This window comes from Maylandia zebra, linkage group LG1, assembly GCF_041146795.1.
Source record: "Maylandia zebra isolate NMK-2024a linkage group LG1, Mzebra_GT3a, whole genome shotgun sequence".
NCBI classification, from domain to species: Eukaryota; Metazoa; Chordata; class Actinopteri; order Cichliformes; family Cichlidae; genus Maylandia; species Maylandia zebra.
In genome coordinates, this window is record NC_135167.1 from 16264895 (window position 1) to 16283834 (window position 18940).

General features: G+C 38.7%; 1 protein-coding gene across 1 annotated transcript in view; it reads left to right on the forward strand.

Annotated features, from left to right (window-relative positions):
• The window catches only part of LOC101487496 (CUB and sushi domain-containing protein 1), a 457578-nt gene that overhangs the window by 424103 nt on the left and 14535 nt on the right, over positions 1–18940 (forward strand). The window contains exons 60-70 of the mRNA XM_024803309.2: positions 2445–2630; positions 6306–6482; positions 6988–7173; positions 12190–12363; positions 12516–12582; positions 12939–13045; positions 14964–15037; positions 15878–15989; positions 16180–16359; positions 16857–16919; positions 17512–17673. Coding sequence (XP_024659077.2) covers positions 2445–2630; positions 6306–6482; positions 6988–7173; positions 12190–12363; positions 12516–12582; positions 12939–13045; positions 14964–15037; positions 15878–15989; positions 16180–16359; positions 16857–16919; positions 17512–17673 — 1488 coding nt within the window. The remainder of the gene's footprint in view (positions 1–2444; positions 2631–6305; positions 6483–6987; positions 7174–12189; positions 12364–12515; positions 12583–12938; positions 13046–14963; positions 15038–15877; positions 15990–16179; positions 16360–16856; positions 16920–17511; positions 17674–18940) is intronic.

An 18940-nucleotide genomic window follows, 5' to 3' on the forward strand; every position in this document is an offset into this window, starting at 1 on the left:
CACAGCAGGTGGAACCAAAGATCTCAAATTTGCAATCATCAGACCAAAGCACAGATTTCCACTAGTGTAATGTCCATATCTGGGCTCTAATCCGAGGTGCTGTTAACTTGCAGTTTCTGAGGCTGGTGACTCAGGTTAATTTATCCTCAGCAGCAGAGGTGACTCTTGGTCTTGCTTTCCTGGGGCAGTCCTTACGTGAGCCAGTTTCATTGTAGCAGTTGTTAGTTTTAGCAATATTCCGGACTGACTGACCTTCAGTTCTTAAAGTACTGACGGCCTGTCGTTTCTATTTACTTGTTGATTGGTTCTTGCAATAATATAAATTCTAACAGTTGTCAAATAGGGCTGTCATCTGTGTACCAACCTGCATAACACAGCTTATGGTCCCAACCCCATTAAGAAGGCAAAAAAATTCCACAAATGAATCCTGACAACGCACACCTGTAAAGTGAAACCATTTCATGCGACTACATCATAAAGCTCATTGATAGAAGGCCAGGGGTTTGCAGCGCTGTTAACAAAGGGTCCCTACTTTCAGGAATCTAAAATATACAACATATTTAGAGTTATTTATAAAAAAATTTCTTTGCTACATAATTCTATATATTTGATGTCTTCAATATGTATCTACAATGTAGAAAGTAGTAGAAATGAAGAAAAAACATAAAATGAGAAAGTGTGTCCAAACTTTTAACTGCTAGTGTATACATACTATGCAGAGATCTTGTCAGATGGTAAACAGTACCAGTAAAGGCTACAGAATAGCAAAGACTCACTGATTAAAGGTAAAAACAGTAGAATTTCAGGGAATTGAAGAATGAAACAAGTGTTTTTTGAGAACAAAAGATTGAGCTATTAAAAAAACAGCAACACCCCATCTAGAACAAAAACAGTGAGCCATACCCCACAGGCAAGTCAGCACTAAGACATCTTTGTTTTGCCTCAGCATAATATACTGTGAAGTATTAACTGGAACTGACAGGTATCTCTGACTGACGGACAGGCTCCTTGTGTGTTTCAGAACCACTCAATTCTTCACCGTATTGTTTTTTGATTTTAGATCAGAGACTGTGATGTACTGTATTGAGGAAATGACAGTGGTAGACAGTCACCTAAGAAACGTCATATTATGATCGAAAGTTAGTCCTTGTGCTCTATGAATATTTATCTCTAGATTCGATTTTCCACTTTCCACAGTTCCAGACATGGATAACATACCAGAAGCGACGCCATAATTTTAAATCAGTTAATCAATTTAATAAGTGACAAATTGCAGCAAGCTGTTTATATCGTTGATTATAATTACCTACCTTCCAGCTTACTGAGAACTAACCACCCCATGACCACGCTGCCCTTCATCGCACATGTCCTCCCATTTGTTCTACAAAAAAAGATGAAGGGAGAAATTATTTGAACATTTTCAAGCTGTTAAAAAAAACTTTTTTCAGTTTTTATATGCTTTTTATTGCATTACAAATTTATGACTATGCCACCATTTGACAGTTTTGCTTGTGTAAATTATCGTGACAAAGTATTTTATGTCATTTTTGTTACCTCTGCAATTTATCACAAACACAGAGACACGGTGATCTCTTACATGCTGGAAACTGAGCACACTTTATACTACAGGGCATATTTCCTGGCTTGAACTGCACATGTTAGAAACAGGCAGGAATAGAGAGGTGGCAGAGTCCTTGTTCACTTCTCAGGTTGTAAGCATTCCTCTACACTGGGGTTACACAGATCCCACAACACTACAACCGATCATTTCTAAACTCAGCATCAACAGTCTCAACAGCTGAAATGCAATAAGCTTACTCTGCTGGCCTCAAAACAGAGCACTCAGCAGGGCAGAATACATCCTGCAGCTGAAGAACTCATTGAGATGCAAGACACTGCATTTGGCGCTGTACCCTGTTAAACTCACAAATCCCTACCGATGGAATTTAAGCTGCTAAAATTGTAACACGCTCAGTGCTTTTAATGCTAGAACAATTTGGTATAGCCTAAATGCAAAGTACAGTTCTACAAAGTTTGCATGTCTGAGTATGTGCATCTATGTGTGAGTTACTGTATATGAAAAGGGTAAGCAGGCAAATTGTGTCATTGCAATTTCTCCAGTGCATATGGTGTTTAGTTGATGTTGTTGACCTCTAGCATGAATGCTTGCGTGTATTTTTAGCATAACGATACCAGTGAGAGACGACCTCCTGATCTAGCATTTTCCCATTTAGTTGCACAAATTCACTAAAACCTATTAGAACTAATGGACATGACTGCAGCAAGTGTATTTGGATCCACTGTGCAAATTGATGTGCTTTGATGTGTTTCTATGTTTGTGTCGCAGCAGTCCAGGATTATGTTGGGGGGTGGGGGACTCATTTGGTTTTTAAGAGCATTGTTGAGTTTGGTACATTAACTTTATGCTTGCTTTCTTGCTGTAGGTGTGAGTGCTGGAATCTGTGGAGACCCAGGGATCCCTCCTCATGGTGCCCGTATAGGAGGAGAGGAATTTAAAACCAAGAGCCTTTTGCGCTTTAGCTGCGAGGCAGGATATAACCTGATTGGGTCAGCCGAGAGGACCTGCCTTCATAATGGCACCTGGAGTGGTACACAGCCTGTCTGTCAAGGTGGGAAGTGTCAAAATGACCATTTATATTCCTCATGTTAGGTGAAAGTTTGGCACTTGAACTTGAGTGAAACGTAAACTGCAGCTTACACTTTAAACAGCATATAGAACTTTTTATTTATTTAGTTATTTTCTGTCATAGTGCTGAAAATCGAAGCAGTACTATCTACTTGACTCGAGATAGATATTTATGGGGTCTTCTTATCTGTATTCTATTTATATAGAGCCTTTAAAAGGCTGCTGCTTGCTTTATACAAGAAATTTAAATGTGACAACATGCTGAACTGTCTGTTTTGAAAACATACACTTTGATGGCAAGTCGTCTTTGTCTCTTTTGAGGTTACCTTTGGGCCTCAGACTAGATTCTATAAAACATTGCCTTAAAAATATACCCTGATATAAAAGGAACCAAACAAGATTTGCTTATAAAGTCTGCGTGATATATGGATTTAATCATTTAGATCTTTATCCTAAGTATTTTCTTTTTTGTGAGAGTCATAGTGATTTAGATAAAGTAAGAGTGAAGAGCCCATATTGGATAATTGATATTACACATATTTATTGAGTCTTTGGGTTTTCGTAAAAACTTCTTTTTGACTCATTTTACTTCATTTTCTTTACTGTAATATGTTGGCCAGACTGAGATGGTCCACCATACTTTGCCCATATGTGATACAGATAGAGTTAAATATAGAGGTTTAATGTTACAAATGCTGATATTACACTTCTTGGGTTTTCCGTTTCTTTTATTGCGTTGAATATTAATGAGCAGCTGCCTCGCAGTCTGCCATTTTTCATTTGCTTGCTAGAAACACTTCTGCAAAACTGATCTCCAACGTCTCTCATCGGCGTGCAAAGCATGCTCTTGGTTTGCTGCTGGCTCTAAAAGTGAAGACAAGTCTTTTTTGCACTCTTGCCACAGTGCAAGTTGCTGTAAACTTTAGTTGGCACTCCGTACTTGTGCATATGTTAAAAAGTAAATGATAATTGCGGTTTGGGGTATAATAATGCAAAATGAATTATTGACCTCTGCAGGACCCTCTCTATGTTCTTGGTCTGGTTCTGGTTCACACATAGTTGCATCCTGGGTTTTTGTGTTACCAGCTGACACTTACAGAGTTATATCTGTAATCACATAATTAGGATACACAACCAACATTCCTTTGCCACATTGTGATTGACCTATTAGAGTAGGCTGGGCCATTTGGGAGGACAGCTTAAAGAGACAGGAAAGAAAAAAACAGCGTGTTTCAGAGTTTGTGTAGCAGTGTGAATTTTACTACAGTATGTGTACATATTTTGATCCTACATAAAGCCATTCATTTTTAAATAAACATTATATACGCTATTGAGTGAGTGTAATTCCTCTGCTGATTTTTCAGTTCCTCACTGCGGTCTAAAATTCTGCAGCAAGAACGCAACAATAAATCATTAACAACGTTGTTTGTCCATAAGTGGTCATTTTAATATGTTCTCAAAATTCAGAGATGTAACACCAGAGACGCATAATGTAAGACGATTGTTGAATTTAAAATATGAAGACTCAAGTTTGTTTGTTTGTGTTCATGCTTAGATGCAAAGGATTGAAGTGTGTCACTCGTAAATAAGTTGGATCTTTGACAGCACTGTGTTAATAAACGGCATTCTATAGTCGACAACAGCAGTTTCCAAAGACACTCTTTGAACCCATGGGAATCCAGGGAAAATTAAAGTGGGTCCCCCTATAACTGTAGAGACACTGGAACCATTAGCTGCTGCCTGTGTAGCCTTGCCAATTTTCACCACAGATATTCAGGCCGAGTAAAGCAGACATGGTCTACACTGTAGTCTGATGCAAATTTTAAATTCAATTGGATAGACGATTTATTCTCGCACCAATTTGAGTTGCTAGGTCGAGGAAGAGGGAGTCACAATGTATCAGTGCTTGTTTATGTGCCTGTGACACAAAAAGTCACCGGTATACTAACAATAGGACAAAGCGTACTTACTGTTATCTGTAAATTTAGCTGCTAAATTGCTGTGGGTTTTTTTTCTTCCTGTTGGAAATCATTATCTTTAGACTGTATGTGTTTAAAATAATACAGGTGGCTGAAACTTTAAGACACAGAGCTCTAAACTGAAATTATGCAAAGCTGTTGTGGAAAGCGTGTGGTTGAGAAACTGCAGAAAGTCTCTAATTTTAACCTCTTGTAAGTCTTGACTTGCTTGCATATGTTGAAAAACTGACGTAAATATCAAGTCAGTCGTACAGACACACACAAACACCTTAGAAGTGTGTTTGTGTGTGCCATTGTCTGTGATTGTGTAAGGTAATTATTTATGTCTGTCTACAGTTGTTTTTCATTAAGCTAATAGTGGTTAAAAGCTGATTCAGAGAGGGTAAGACATCTGTCACTGACACACACAAATGCAAAGAAATCCATACACACTTCCAATTAAATACACACTCATCTACAGACTGTTACTCACAGATTTAAAGAAAGAAATTGCTGTCATAGACGCACATGCAGCTTTGTATGATGTGCTCCACCTACATGCTGTCTCACGTACTTTTGAACGAGGCTTTTAAGAGTTCTGGCTAATGAATGCCATCAATAGGTGTTTGATTGTTAAAGGCTGTCAGCTGTCATGATCTTATTTGGGAAATGTGCTGTGGCTGGGTGCTAATTTCTGTCGGTTCTGTTAATGTGCTGTGCCAGCAGACTAAAGGTCGATGGCTCACTAGATAGAGCCGTAGTGCTTTCCCGGCTGCATTCATGAACCGTCCCCTGACAATTTTGTCTTACAATCTACAAGACCAGCTGCGGCTCAGACACAAAGAAAACATCCGTGGCTCAAAAGAAGACATCACAGAGGGTGACTTTTTCCACAAAATAAAAGGGAACCCCTCAGATTCACTATAGGCTTTAGTAGAGGAACTGTTGAAGCAGCTGTGAACATGAACACCAGTGTGACTTAATGAATGCTGCAATGTCAAGCACACAGCCAATCTTGAAATATATTTCTGTATTCTCTGTGCTCTCATCTCTGCAACTGTGTTCTCCCCAAAGATGACTCAGGAAGGACATTGTCCACAAGTATTGACTGATAATTAGCTCCACAGTCCTGCTGCATGACCCAGTGCTGCTTCTTGCCATCATTTGTTTTCCTCTACAGTTGCTGTACCTCGCAGATGTTTTGGCAAACAGTAAGCACGACCAGGCAGCACCTGACCTTGGATCTTTTACAGGTGTTGTACTTGGCTCAGTGGCGTTTTGGAGGTTAACGTTAGTGATGTAGGGGTTTTAACAACTTCCCCTCACTCACTACGACACAACTGTAATTCATCTGTAATTAAAAGCAAAGGATCAGTCACACACACTCCTTTTTTACATTATTTTATGCATTTCTGCCTTGATTGGATAGTGAAAATGGAGAGAGACAGAAACATGCAGTAAAAGTCTCACCTGGGGACGAGCGCTCAGCTTTGGGGTCGCCCTAGCCCAACAGCCTTTAATCATTAATCAGCTTCACTACCTCAAGGAGATATTTTATGTTACTTCCAGCTGACTCTAGTGATAATCTCATTATTGTAGCCCACAGCTGATCAGCCCTGAGGGACAGGAAGACAGTATTGCTTACACCGATATTATCGCTGAGTTTAATCAACGCTGATTGGTATTTCCTCACCACTCAGCTGTATCCTGTGGTAACCCTGGCACCCCAGCACATGGCAGAATTGTCTTCAGTGATGGCATCACCTTCGGCAGCTCAGTGGCTTACACGTGCTGGGAAGGCTTCAAAACATCAGGCCTGACCACCAGACACTGCACAACCAATGGGACGTGGACAGGACAACCCCCAGATTGCACTGGTAGGATGATCATTGCTGTCTGAGTGATTAGTTCAAACAGCATGGGATTCTCACGCAGCGTAGAAGCGCTGATTAAAATATTATCATTATTGTTATATGTATGGCAGTGTTTTTCTTTAGCAAGTGGTTCAAGAGTAGCATAAATTGTTCAGGGACTGGGAAAGCAGCTGCTGTGTATCTTCAGAACTGCACAAGGTCTCTTGTGTGAGAGATTTTAAAGTGTAAAGTTTAACAGAGGCAGACAGATGTGTAGGGAAAGGGGGAGACGGAGGTGGGAGGTAGATAGAATGAAGTTGGAATGTGCTTCAGGGAAGTTACAGTGAGGAAGGAGAAAGAAATTCGAGTAAACAGAAAGCACAGTTTTTATGACATTTTAGAAAGCACAGTTTTTACGCTTTGGTTTTAAATGATGCTGCACTCATCCACAGCTCCAGGCTTACTGGCACACCACTGTATGACAGATTTAGGCTCACTTATACCATAACATTTTTGTTACTTCCTTTAGTGATCAGTTGTGGTGATCCTGGGACAATAGCTAATGGAATCTATATAGGAAGAGAGTTTAACTTCAACCACACAGTGATCTACCGCTGCAACCCCGGTCACTTGATGGAACCACCTGGACATGGACGCAACGTTCTGCGCTGCATAAAAGATGGAACCTGGAACCAAACTAAACCCAGCTGTAAAGGTATGAGGAAGTAATACATAACTGTTTCCATAGTTATGGATAAAAGCATGAAATGTTAAACTAAACCAACTAAATAAAATAAATATTGTTGAAAATTTACATGCTTACATGCAGAAATATTTTTTTTCTGTTCAGTTCTGAGATTCTGAGCTATTTTGCTTACAAAACATGTGTTTTTTTTTTCAGAGTGGTAGAAAGAAAATGTCCATTTCTGTTTTGGACTGATTTTATAAAATCCCAAAAAAAAAAGAGAGAATTATAATAAATGTTTTTTGTAACATATAGATGTTAATAAGTGCAGTATGTGTGTTTTGATGCAAAGCTTTGTTTAGATTAGCCCACTGGTTATATAGAGAAGTTAAGGTATATGCTAATATTTTCTGATATATGAAAATAAAAATGAGGGATTCCTTTTGTAAATGTCTATGATTTGCCAAAAAAGTGAAACAAGAATATTCCGATTTCTTTCCTAAAAACCTTTGCTAATTGTCCCAGAATTTGATTCATAGTCAGAACGGAAAGTATAAAAAGTTGTCTTGTATTCTGCATTGAAATAATAAAAGCACATGGACTCGACATATTATAGTGTCAAATCTCAATGTAATGAGATCTTCTAATGGTAGCAAACAATGAAGAATTGTGATAGTAGTTAATGGTAGAGTGCACAAAAAACAAAGGGCAATTTAACTAAGAAAAACAGTATTGCAATAAGAACTGGTATAGTAAATAACAGCTTGTGAATTCAACAGTACATTAGTGGAAGAAGTGGAAGATTAGGCCAAAGGAAGAATAACATTGCTCCTCACTATAACAGGGTGTTAAATCAGGGTTTATTTCCTGAGACCTTCTGTTTTCCCACAAACACAAAGGGGAAAATAAAAAAGGAATGGATTAAATTGAAATGGCTCAGAGTTTTACAACAGGCCATATTTAGAGTTTAGACTATGATACTCAACAACAGTAAAAAGGAATGTTTCCTGAGATCCACCCTGCCGTTTCTTCCCACAAACAGAAAATCTCCTGCTGGCTCCTGCAGTTGGAGAGGCTTTGAACTGAGATGAAAAAAACTGAGAAAGCAGGGATAGAGGCTACTGAGAGGGAAGCAGAAAGAGGTGCAGAGAGGAAAAGCAGAAGTAAAAGATAGTGTGTGATACTGATAGAGCACGTGACTTGGGGAGGAAACTGAGAAGCAAAAGTTAAAGGTGGTATGGAAAAATGGGAACGAGCCAGTGAGATACAGAGGTAGAAACAGGCTATAGACTAGAAAAGTCTTTCCTCTTTGCTCTCCTTTAGTTCTCATTTTCTAAATCTCCCCATCTCATGTTCAACTCCCCTGTTTTCATCCCCTCATCGATCATTTGATCTCATTTTGTGACGAAAGCTTTTTAACACACAGACACCCATAGACACATTTAATGAAGGACCTATCGAACTGCAGGCAAAAGGGAATCAAAGGGACTTAGACATAAGAATGACAATGAGTGACAGAGGGGGAGACTAGGAGGAGGAGTGGGGCGGTAAGGGATGAAGGGGTGTATCGGAAGAAAACAATGGATTAGAGAAGAGAGACACAAAAACACAGAGTGACACACAATGCATAATCCAGAGATTTAGAGGGAAAGAAATTGGAAGGTGGAAAAAGAGAGTGTAAAGCAAGTAAATGAAAAAAGAAAAACAGTGAATGTGATGAGCCATCAGTGAGGCTACAAGGAGAAAGCAAAGGAGAAGCAAGTGAGAAAGGAAGCGAGTGATGGGAGAAACAAAGAGAGCCAAATCAATACCTGCCCCCAAACCTGTAAACACACAGTGAGAAAAGGGATTAAGCCCATAAAATTTGTTGGTTGGGTGAATTGCACCAAGAGAGATATGCTTAAAAGACAAAGGGAGGGAGGGAGAGGCAGTAATGGTGTGAGAAGGAGTCCAAGAGAGCTGGGGAAGAGGATGAAAGAGGACTGGAGCTGGGACAGAAGGCCAACGAAGAGAAGTGCAGGGAGAAAGCAAAGAAGGGTTAGAGGGAGTCAGGGGGGGAGTACCCAGACAGAAAGGAGGCAGGGGACCAGAGTGTAAGAAAGAGGAGAGTGTGGAGACGTGAGAGGAAAGAAGAGAGGATCGGGAAAGGAGTCAGCGAGCGCAATGATGGAGGGAAGAGCAAAGGCGCATAAGCAAGCAGGGATGAGAGTTAGTTGTCTTCCTCTGGGTTGTGAAGCCACCGTAGTCAATTCACAACAAGGAAAAGAGACAAAGAGGAAATAAAAGAGTTCAGGAACCTTCAATTACAGACCCGAGTGTTTTGGGGCATCAGAGTCCCACAGAAATATTGGTCTGGAATATTAACTGCTCAAGTCAATAAGAATGCATTCCTCTGTTTTAGTCAGCTAGAGTTTGTTCCCCAACAACAAAGTTGCTTTTAGGCGGAAGAAAACATTCATTCTGTGATGAAACTGAAACTTCATTAACTGCTGGCTAGCCACCAGCTATTATTCCTACAGTCACGTAACAATAAAACGATGAATCATGTACATACTTTAAGAAATTGGCATTGATTTGTGTGCAGGTGCGTAGGTTTGTTTTGAATGGGACAAACAAGGACACGTTGTAGAGTGGAGAAATAGAATTTTTTTCTAAGGCTGGAAGGATGGCTATGGGGAGGTGAAGGCTTCTTCACAACACTGGTGAGATAGAAAGCCAGACAACCAGTTGATTAGCTTGCCATAGGCAGAATAACACAGAATTATAAATGAAATGCACGTACTTGTCACTTTATTAAGTACACCTGATGAAGTATTATTAACAAAAAATGGTAAATGGCCTGTATTTGTATGGCGCTTTACATAGGACTCCAAACCACTTATAGGTATTATTATTGTTAATATCATGAATTATTATTCATTATTAACCTTATTATTAATACATATCTTAGCAGCCAACCACACAAAAGCAACTCAAAGTAATGGTCAAAATGACCTGCTGAAGTTCAAACTGTCCAAGTTTTGATTTTAGGGAATTTGAACCTGGCATAGTTATTGATGGCAGATGGGCTGGCCTGAGTATTTCAGAAGCTACTAATCCAATTTCCCACACAACCAGTTCTAGTGTTTACAGGGAATGGTCCAAAAAGGACAAAATAACTGTGATCAGCCGTTTTCTGGAAGAACGCGTTCCTGACTGTGTCCGTGCCTTTATGACCACAGTGTACCCATCTTCTGATAGCTGCTTCCACCAGGATAACGTGCCATGTCACAAAGGTCACATCACCTCTTAAACATACCAATGAGTTCACTGGATTCAAATGGCCTCCCCAGTCACCAGCTCTCAATGAGCAGAGTCCCTTTGGGGAACAGGATATTCACATCATGGGTGCACAGCTGATAACTCTCGGCAACTGTGTAATACTGTCGTGCCAAAATATGGCATTGATTCTCTGTGACAAAGAATTAAAACAGTTCTAAAGGTAAAAGGGGGTCCAACTCGGTACTAGCAAAAGGTGTCCTTGATTAATTTTTGATTTGATTTTACTTTTTTCAGAAAGAGTGACGATAATGCAAACAGAGGAACAGAAAAATATTCCAAAAAATGAACAAGAAAAAATTAAATCTGTATACAGTATAATTACAGATAGTTTTATATACCGGTACTTATTTTTTTACTCTCGATTACATGTGTTTATGCGCAATACTTTCTTATTGCTTTGTCCTCTGTATATACAGGATGTTTCTGTGCTTATCTGCCACTCTCTCTTTCTCTCTGTGTGTGGGTATGTCTATTGTATATCATCATAGCAGAATGAATGGAGCATGAAACCATCTGTCTCCTGGTTAGATGAGAATTACACTGGCTTTATTAGATGTTTGAAACCATGCAGATGGTTATCATTATCGTGGGGAGTCGGGCACATGCACACGCAGAGATGTTTGTCGGAGTGTTATGAAGTTAAACGCACACATATCCAGCTACATAAAAATGCTCTTGCATGTATGAACACTGACAGCGAGTTTCTTAAAATCTTGTAAAAAGTCCTTTAACCTCCAGTCATCACAGAAATAAATTCTCTGTGTGTAACAAATGCTTTTTTAAATGCATACTTGCCTACGTGATGCGTCGGACAATTTAATCCCAATATTAGTTATATAAACTGTCATTTACAAAATTGAGTTTCTAAATAGGACTGAGTTTGTGTGAGTCATTAACATTACATGAACAGCAGCTCAGCTTCATGTACACACTGGAAAGAATAATTAAGTGAATTTGCATTTGTGTGTCCATTTTTTAATAATATGGTCAGATCTTCAGTTACTTCTATGAATGAAAAACACTATTTATTTTAACGCAAACAAATCACTGTGCCGCTTGGATGCCTACTGAATATTTAATTTTAACATTCACAGTATTGTTAGTTTTTGAGCCCGAAGGCTAATGACAAATGGCAAAAGCTAAACGGAGTCAGGGGTATGCAGTCCATTTAATTATTCAAGGTGATGGTTAGAGGTAGTTTGATTTATAAAACGGATATTTTTCATATATTGTGAGTTTTTTTAGTCTTGTGAAGCAGAAGTGTATCAGAAACTCTCAGTTCATCGGTTAGTTTTTTTGGTTCGGTAACCTAAACATGGCGATTTGGGTCATCTGCTGCTTTAACTCTATACATATCCAAATAGTGGTGATTACAGTCATCTGCAGATTTTGCTTTTTTCACATCTAAGGATGTATTTTCACCTCCACCTGTAGTCTCAAGTCATGTTGACCTTTTTCCAGTTGTTCAATTTCCAGCTTTGTTTCTCGACCCCCGGCTGCTATTTCCAAGTCGACTCGAAAGTTTCCTTTCTAATTGGTTCATGAACCCTAACAGTCACCTCTGTTACGGGATTAAGTTGTATACTGCATGAACCTTACAACCAGCTTTGCAAGACTACTACTAGATATGTGTTGCAGTGGTGCATTAGCTCATGTTATCTTTTGAACTGTTTAATTTCCTATTATTTTATTTTACTGTATATAATGCTGTTATATGTGTTTCAGTGATCCAGTGTGGACCTCCCCCTCAAGTACAGAATGGGAAGGTGGAAGGGACCGACCATTCATGGGGATCGAGTATTAGCTATAGCTGTTTCCACGGTTATCAGCTGTCCACTCCTGCTGTGTTAACTTGTGAGGGGAATGGGACTTGGACAGGAGACGTCCCACAATGTCTGCGTAAGTTAGCGTACCGCTGCATATACTATACACTGCAGCATGTTGATGCACATTACTGTGCATCAACACAGTAATGTGTTGATTTTTTAGCATTTTTAACCGATCTGTGCACCAGTACACAGTCCTAATCGCCATTTTTATGTCTTTTCAAGCTGTCCTATGTGGTGATCCTGGCTCTCCTGGAGGAGGATTCAGAGAGGGAAATATCTTTTCATACCGGTCAGTGGTTTATAAGTTAATGAATAAGCCACAGTAGTTTAGTGTATAACGTGGTTATGCTTTTTAGTTATAATCATAAGTATTACATGGCCGAATGGGGACTCGACTACCTTGAAATACATTCTCTTTTTTTAAATAGCATAACTGAATTGCTACTGAATAAAAGTTGTATTATGTCTCCTACATTCTGTGCTCTACACAGGAACTAATTTACTTGCGTTATCCTGCCACAATTTAATTTTTCACTTCAAAACCCCTTTGATAAGTTGATGAATTAATTAACATTCCTCATCACTGCCTACTTTTGTGCAATTTTGGGGTTTGTATTATAATTTAATATTTGCTTTCCTACATAGGTCAGAGGTCAGGTTCTACTGCCATGCCCCCTACTTGCTCGTAGGCTCTGCATCCAGAGTCTGTCAAGCAGATGGAAGTTGGAGTGGCCAACAACCAGCTTGCATAGGTAACTAAATGTAAACAATATGCTGACTTCATATTTATGCCCCATAATGTATATAGGAATGCAACAGAGATGCTGCCTCAGCTTTAGATGTAGATACTTCATATATACTGGATACAGGACTTTTTACAGTATCTTGATGATAGTCCAGCGTGAAACCATAAACATCCAGAAGATTTTTTGTTTCCACATGTCAGGAAACTGAGATCTGGTAAGCTTAAACAAGTTAAAATGACCTATCATGTATGATATGACATTTACAGAAAACAGTGTAAGATTTCAGTGCTTTTCTGGGCTTTTATAAATGCGTTAGTGTCAGTTTGTTAAAGGAAATTGAGATATCTGGTCAGTATATTGCTCCCAACACACTTTTGCATTACACACAGAAAATCATGCATAAAGACTTAGACACATTAACAGAATGCTTACATAAATCATAAATACATATTCCAGTAGTTTCACAATTTTAGATGAACAATTTGTCTACTGCAAAGGAAAACATTTTATCATATTATGATTAAAATTGTGTGAAATCAGATTATTGGTAAACAAGATTGTAGAGCTTACTCATATTCACATCTTGGCATTAGTATTCCTGCATACCTAGAGCTGAAGATATTATCTCGTCAACTGATGAAGTGTGTAATTTTGATGTCAGCATTTGGATACAAGATTTTATCTTGTAAAGCAGTCCTTCACTTTTTGATGTGAAATTGAAGTGTTTGTGTTTGCTGTTTTGGAAGTGTGGAGCTTATTTTGGAACAAGTTGTACAATTACAAGGAAAAAAGTGAAATTAAATCAGTCTTGCGAGAACAGCACGGCCATCACAGAATTTCTGTCACGTTGTTCTGCTAAAAATGTGTTTTTCTATGTTACTGCATGTTGTTCAGATTTAAGTGCTAACTGGGTGCTTACATAGAAAAGTTATACTTCTTAAGACTTTAATATTTAATATTTACTATAATGTATTCTGATAGTGGTGAGGCATTGAATAATCTTCTGTGTTAAGTGCCTGAAGTCTTACCAATAAGTCAAAAATCAATTTAAAAAAAGACTTTATTAGTTACACCTTGCAAGTACTGGTCTGGATCCACTTTTGCCTGCAGAACTGCCTTAATTTTTCATGGCACAGATTCAGTAAGGTGTTGGAAACATTCCTCAGAGCCATAATGACAAGATAGCATCACACAACTCCTGCCGTTCCACCACATCACAAAGGTGCTATACTAGACTGATAGTATCTTATGTCTGTGGGGATTATTTGACTACAGTTAACTCATCGTCTTGTTCAAGAATCCAATTTTTCAGATGATCTGAGCTTCATGACGCAACATTAACCTGTTGGAAACAAGCCATCAGAAGATGGGTAAACAATAATCACATAGTCCGTGGTGTCCATTTGGTACAAATGGGACGAATGGTACCCCCACAACATTACACCAGCTGCAGCACCTTGGTGTGGTCTTCTGCTTCTGTAGCCCTTCTGCTTCAGTGTGTTGTGCAGTCAGATATGCTCTTTTGCATACCTTAGTTGTAACAAGCAGTTATTTGAGTTAGTCTTCCTATCAGCTTGAAGTCATCTTGCCATTCTCCTCTGACCTCTGGCATCAACAAGGCATTTTGTGAACCCTACAGATGTGCAGGGATTTGTGGCACCAAACACCATGTGTCATTCAAAGTCTGATGCTCAGTTTGAAATTCAACAGGTCCATATACTGTGGGCTGATAGACATGGACATGTCTACCGGCCCACAGTAAACACACCGAGGCCCTGCACTGTGATTTACTGATTAGATATTTGCACTAACAACCAGCTAAACAAGTGTACCTAACTAAGTAACCGGTAAGTGTATGACACTGAAAAGACTGTAAAAGATATAAATATTTCTAAAAATGTTCATTGTGTAAATGTATTTGCAGACCCAGCCTTCAACAGCTGTCGTGATCCAGGAACTCCAGCTTATGGTATCCCAGTCATGGCCCAAGGCTTTCAAGTAAGAAACATTTATTAGTGCACTAAAACATATGTATAATTCATTACATATCTGGAACACTAATTTATTCAGGTAAGAACATTATAGCACCAGCTGAAGTTTTTTTCAAGTAAGAGGTATTTATTATACTGTAAGTATGGACTTTCAGATAAAAGATTGTGAATAGTAAGCACTTTATTTTACTAAAATGATGGGATTAATGTTTAACTTTGGCAGTTTTGCAGATATTTTGTTAACATGATGAAGGGCCACTACAAGTATCTGTTATATAAAAGAAAATTCAGCATAATTTGTGAACAAATGGCATCAATGTTCTACCACTTTCATGCATGCATCCTCAAATGAGATTAAGTACTGTAGGTCTGAACCAAGAATCAGAGACTTCATATGCAAGTGAAAAGTAAACACCAGGGAAAAGCTAACGCTCAAAGTTTTTAAGGTTCTTTTATCTTTGCACCAAGCTGTCTGGAGAAGAGATAAGAATGTGTTGATGGAATATATTGGCTGTCCAATCCTTAATGGAGTTTAAGCAAACATGCAAATCCTTCAATTTGTGAAGGCATAATTGGATATCATCTTCATATCATATTTCCCCTGACAACTCTATAAAGAGTAGGAGGACTACTAACACCAGTAGAACAACACAGACACAGCACGTGATGCAGGAGCAAAAATCGAAGTTTAAATGTTTGATAAACTTCATGATCACAACAAAAGTTAGAAAAATGGATGTGCTATAAGGTTTTAGCGGTACGTTCAAGATGAATGACTATTGTGATTACTATATGGAGTTTTAGAGGCTGGGGGAAGACTTTTTATCATGCTTTTTATGATAAATAGGTTGGCAGTAAGATTTCCTTCAAGTGCCGCAAAAACTACCACATCCTCGGTTCAACGACAAGAACATGCCTAGAAAACCTGACCTGGAGTGGAACTCAACCTGAGTGTATAGGTAAGGAAAAACTCCGTGCACAATCACATTTGTATCTTCGGCACATCAGTAAAAAAACCCAACTTGAGCTAATTAAAGTCAGTGTTGGTGGTTGTATTTGTAATTTAGTGGAGAAAAACTTCCTATCTTGTTTTAAACTAAAGCATGGATATGTTTATAATAACTGCTCTTTCCCCTCCCTGTTACTCAGCCCATTCATGCAGACAGCCAGAGACCCCCAGTAATGTAGATGTTCGATCTATGGACCTGCCTACCTTGGGATACACTCTGATCTACACCTGTCAAGAAGGTTTCTATCTGGCTGGGGGCTCAGAGCACAGAGCCTGTAAAAGTGATGGTAGATGGTCAGGAAAACCACCGCTCTGCAAAGGTATTCAGATTGTATCTTGAAAATGCACTGCTTGTAAAATGTGCTGATATGTTGCCTAAAATCTAGAATGGATGTCATATTCCCATATGGTTTAAGATAAATACAGCTTATCACACTAATATTATTTCCATGCTCTGGGAAATCAGCCTCAGGCGTATGAATGTTGTTGTTGTTGATATTTTTTATCACATACTCATAGCGCTATCTGTTCTCAAAGATGAGGAACTGATGGCTGTGAATGTCGTGATATACAAGTGTATAGCAACAAGACAATAATACCCAGACAGGAAATGGACTGCCAGCAGTTTTCTGTCTCTTGTCTTGAAGTAGCACATGGCAAAGCAATTAGATAATGGGTTTTTTTAACATGTGCTTTTCCTGTTTGCTCAGTCCCGTCACATACTTATATTTTCCCAAATCTACCAAATGCTCTCTCTGCATAACTTTAAATGTCAAGCAAACAGCATTTATCTCTGTGTTTTATTTTAATGTTTCAGTTGGAGTCAAAGTCAATCCCAAAGGCAGAGGAGATACAGATGTCCAAAAGAACAAGATTCGTGGTATGCAGAGTTCACTTCCACCACAAATGTACCGTGTTACCCATGTTTGTAACAGAGTTCATTAAATTGCGCTTTGATAAACGAGATTGAGACAAAGTATTCCTCAAAGAGGGTATTGAGATTGCAGTGAGTGTTCATTCCACAGAGCTTTTTGATTTTATAGGATGACAGTGAAATGCTGTGAAGTACAGCTGAGATGCAATGTTTAAGTAGGATTTTGTAATCAATATATGCATTTAGAAGGAGACAGTTTTGATCTGCCATGAATCCTGCAGCTGCTGTGTTTTAAAGAAGTCCTGTTTCTAAATGTAGGATTCAGACAAACTCACACTGGCCTGTTCAATTATGAAGTAACTAAAAGGTAGAAGTGCTGTGTCTTGTCTTGTCAAATATTTATGACTAATCCTAATAATAATAAATGTTTCTTCCCTGTTTGTGACCTTTAATGTTATTTAGTGTTAAACAGGGAAAGGGTGCAGATTATAGCTGACAAAAATATCCAAAAAACAGTGTGACATTAATGATATTGATAGCAACAGCAAATGCTAAACTTTAGATTTCCTCCTGTTTTGTGCCTTTGACTTCATTGCAGTTCCAGTGGATGTCTTCTCTCCGAACTCTGAGTGGAGCGGCTTCTATGAGTACCTTGGGAAGAGACAGGCCACTGCCTTTACAGTTACTGGGTTCAATGATACCAGTGGTCGAGTCAACATCACATTACTGGAAGCCAGCGGCGTGTCCATCAGATTGTCAGGTAAAACAAGAAAGGAAGCACTCAAAGCAAAATTTATTATTCACGTTCATAAATTTGCTTTGAGTGTTGTTAGAGAGGAGCTAGTGCTCTACTTTCAGACTGTGTGAAACACATTAATGCAGTTTTATACATAAAACAGAACCAAGAAACACTTGAGTCAGTTTGTTGCTTCAGTTAAACAAAGGCTGATGTAAGTATTACAAGTCATAAATTATATTTGAAATACGCCGATGTGCAATAGTCTTGAGCCACCCCTTATTTCTTTTCATTTTGTTTCCAAGGAGCCCGGCCTTGTGTTTTGTTTTTTTAAATGGTCTTTCACCGGACCTTTTCCAGAAGAATGTTTATTTATTTATTTATTTTAAAGTCACTTAGGACTGGCTGACAATTCATTCAAGCACAAAGGAGGCACCTTACTTAAGGGATAAACCACAGTTTTATATACACATAACAGAAACAAAAAGTCCATTTTAAATAGCATCTTTAGACACTTTGTTACTAGCAACCTGTTGCAAAAGCACATAATTTGTTCCCTTTTCTTTAGTTGAATCTGTGAAAAATAACAAAAAGTAACACAGTTCAACAGGCATAAAATAGTATTTTTGCAATAACAAAGTGATTCCCAAAGAGCTGCTGCCACAAATTTGGCAAATCTCAACATGGTGTGCAGTATGTCCTTAAAACAACAAGGAACCAGGACAAACAGAGCACAAAAGAAGAAAGTGAAGGACCAAATAATTTTGTCTACAGCAGATGAACATTATTTGAAAGTCATGTCCTTAAGGAATAGGAAAAAAAAATAGAGCAAAACCCTGACACAGGACCAGAGAGATACATGCGGCCGTTCAGTGGATCAGAAATGGTTTCGTGGAAGTATGCCTGTCAAGAATCGACCATGCAGTAATGCCTGGAAAGCCACTGATTGGCAAGAGCTTAATTTTTCATCATAACAGTGATCCCACTCACACTTCCAATATAGTAAACGCATACTTGCATTAAAAAAACCACAATGGAACACTGAGTCATGGATTGTCTTCCTCAAACCCCGGACCTATTGAAGCAGTGTGGGATCATGTTTGCAGAGAATGGAACAAAAGGCAGCCAACATCCAAAGAAGACCTTTGGAATGTCCTTTAAGAAACTTGGAGAACTATTCCTGGCTGTGTTGAAGAATAAAGGTGGTCATACCAAATAGTGATTATCACGCTCTTAAGTTTTTGTCTCCCTTTTTTGTCTGTTATTTCCAATTATGTTTACATTGGACCCA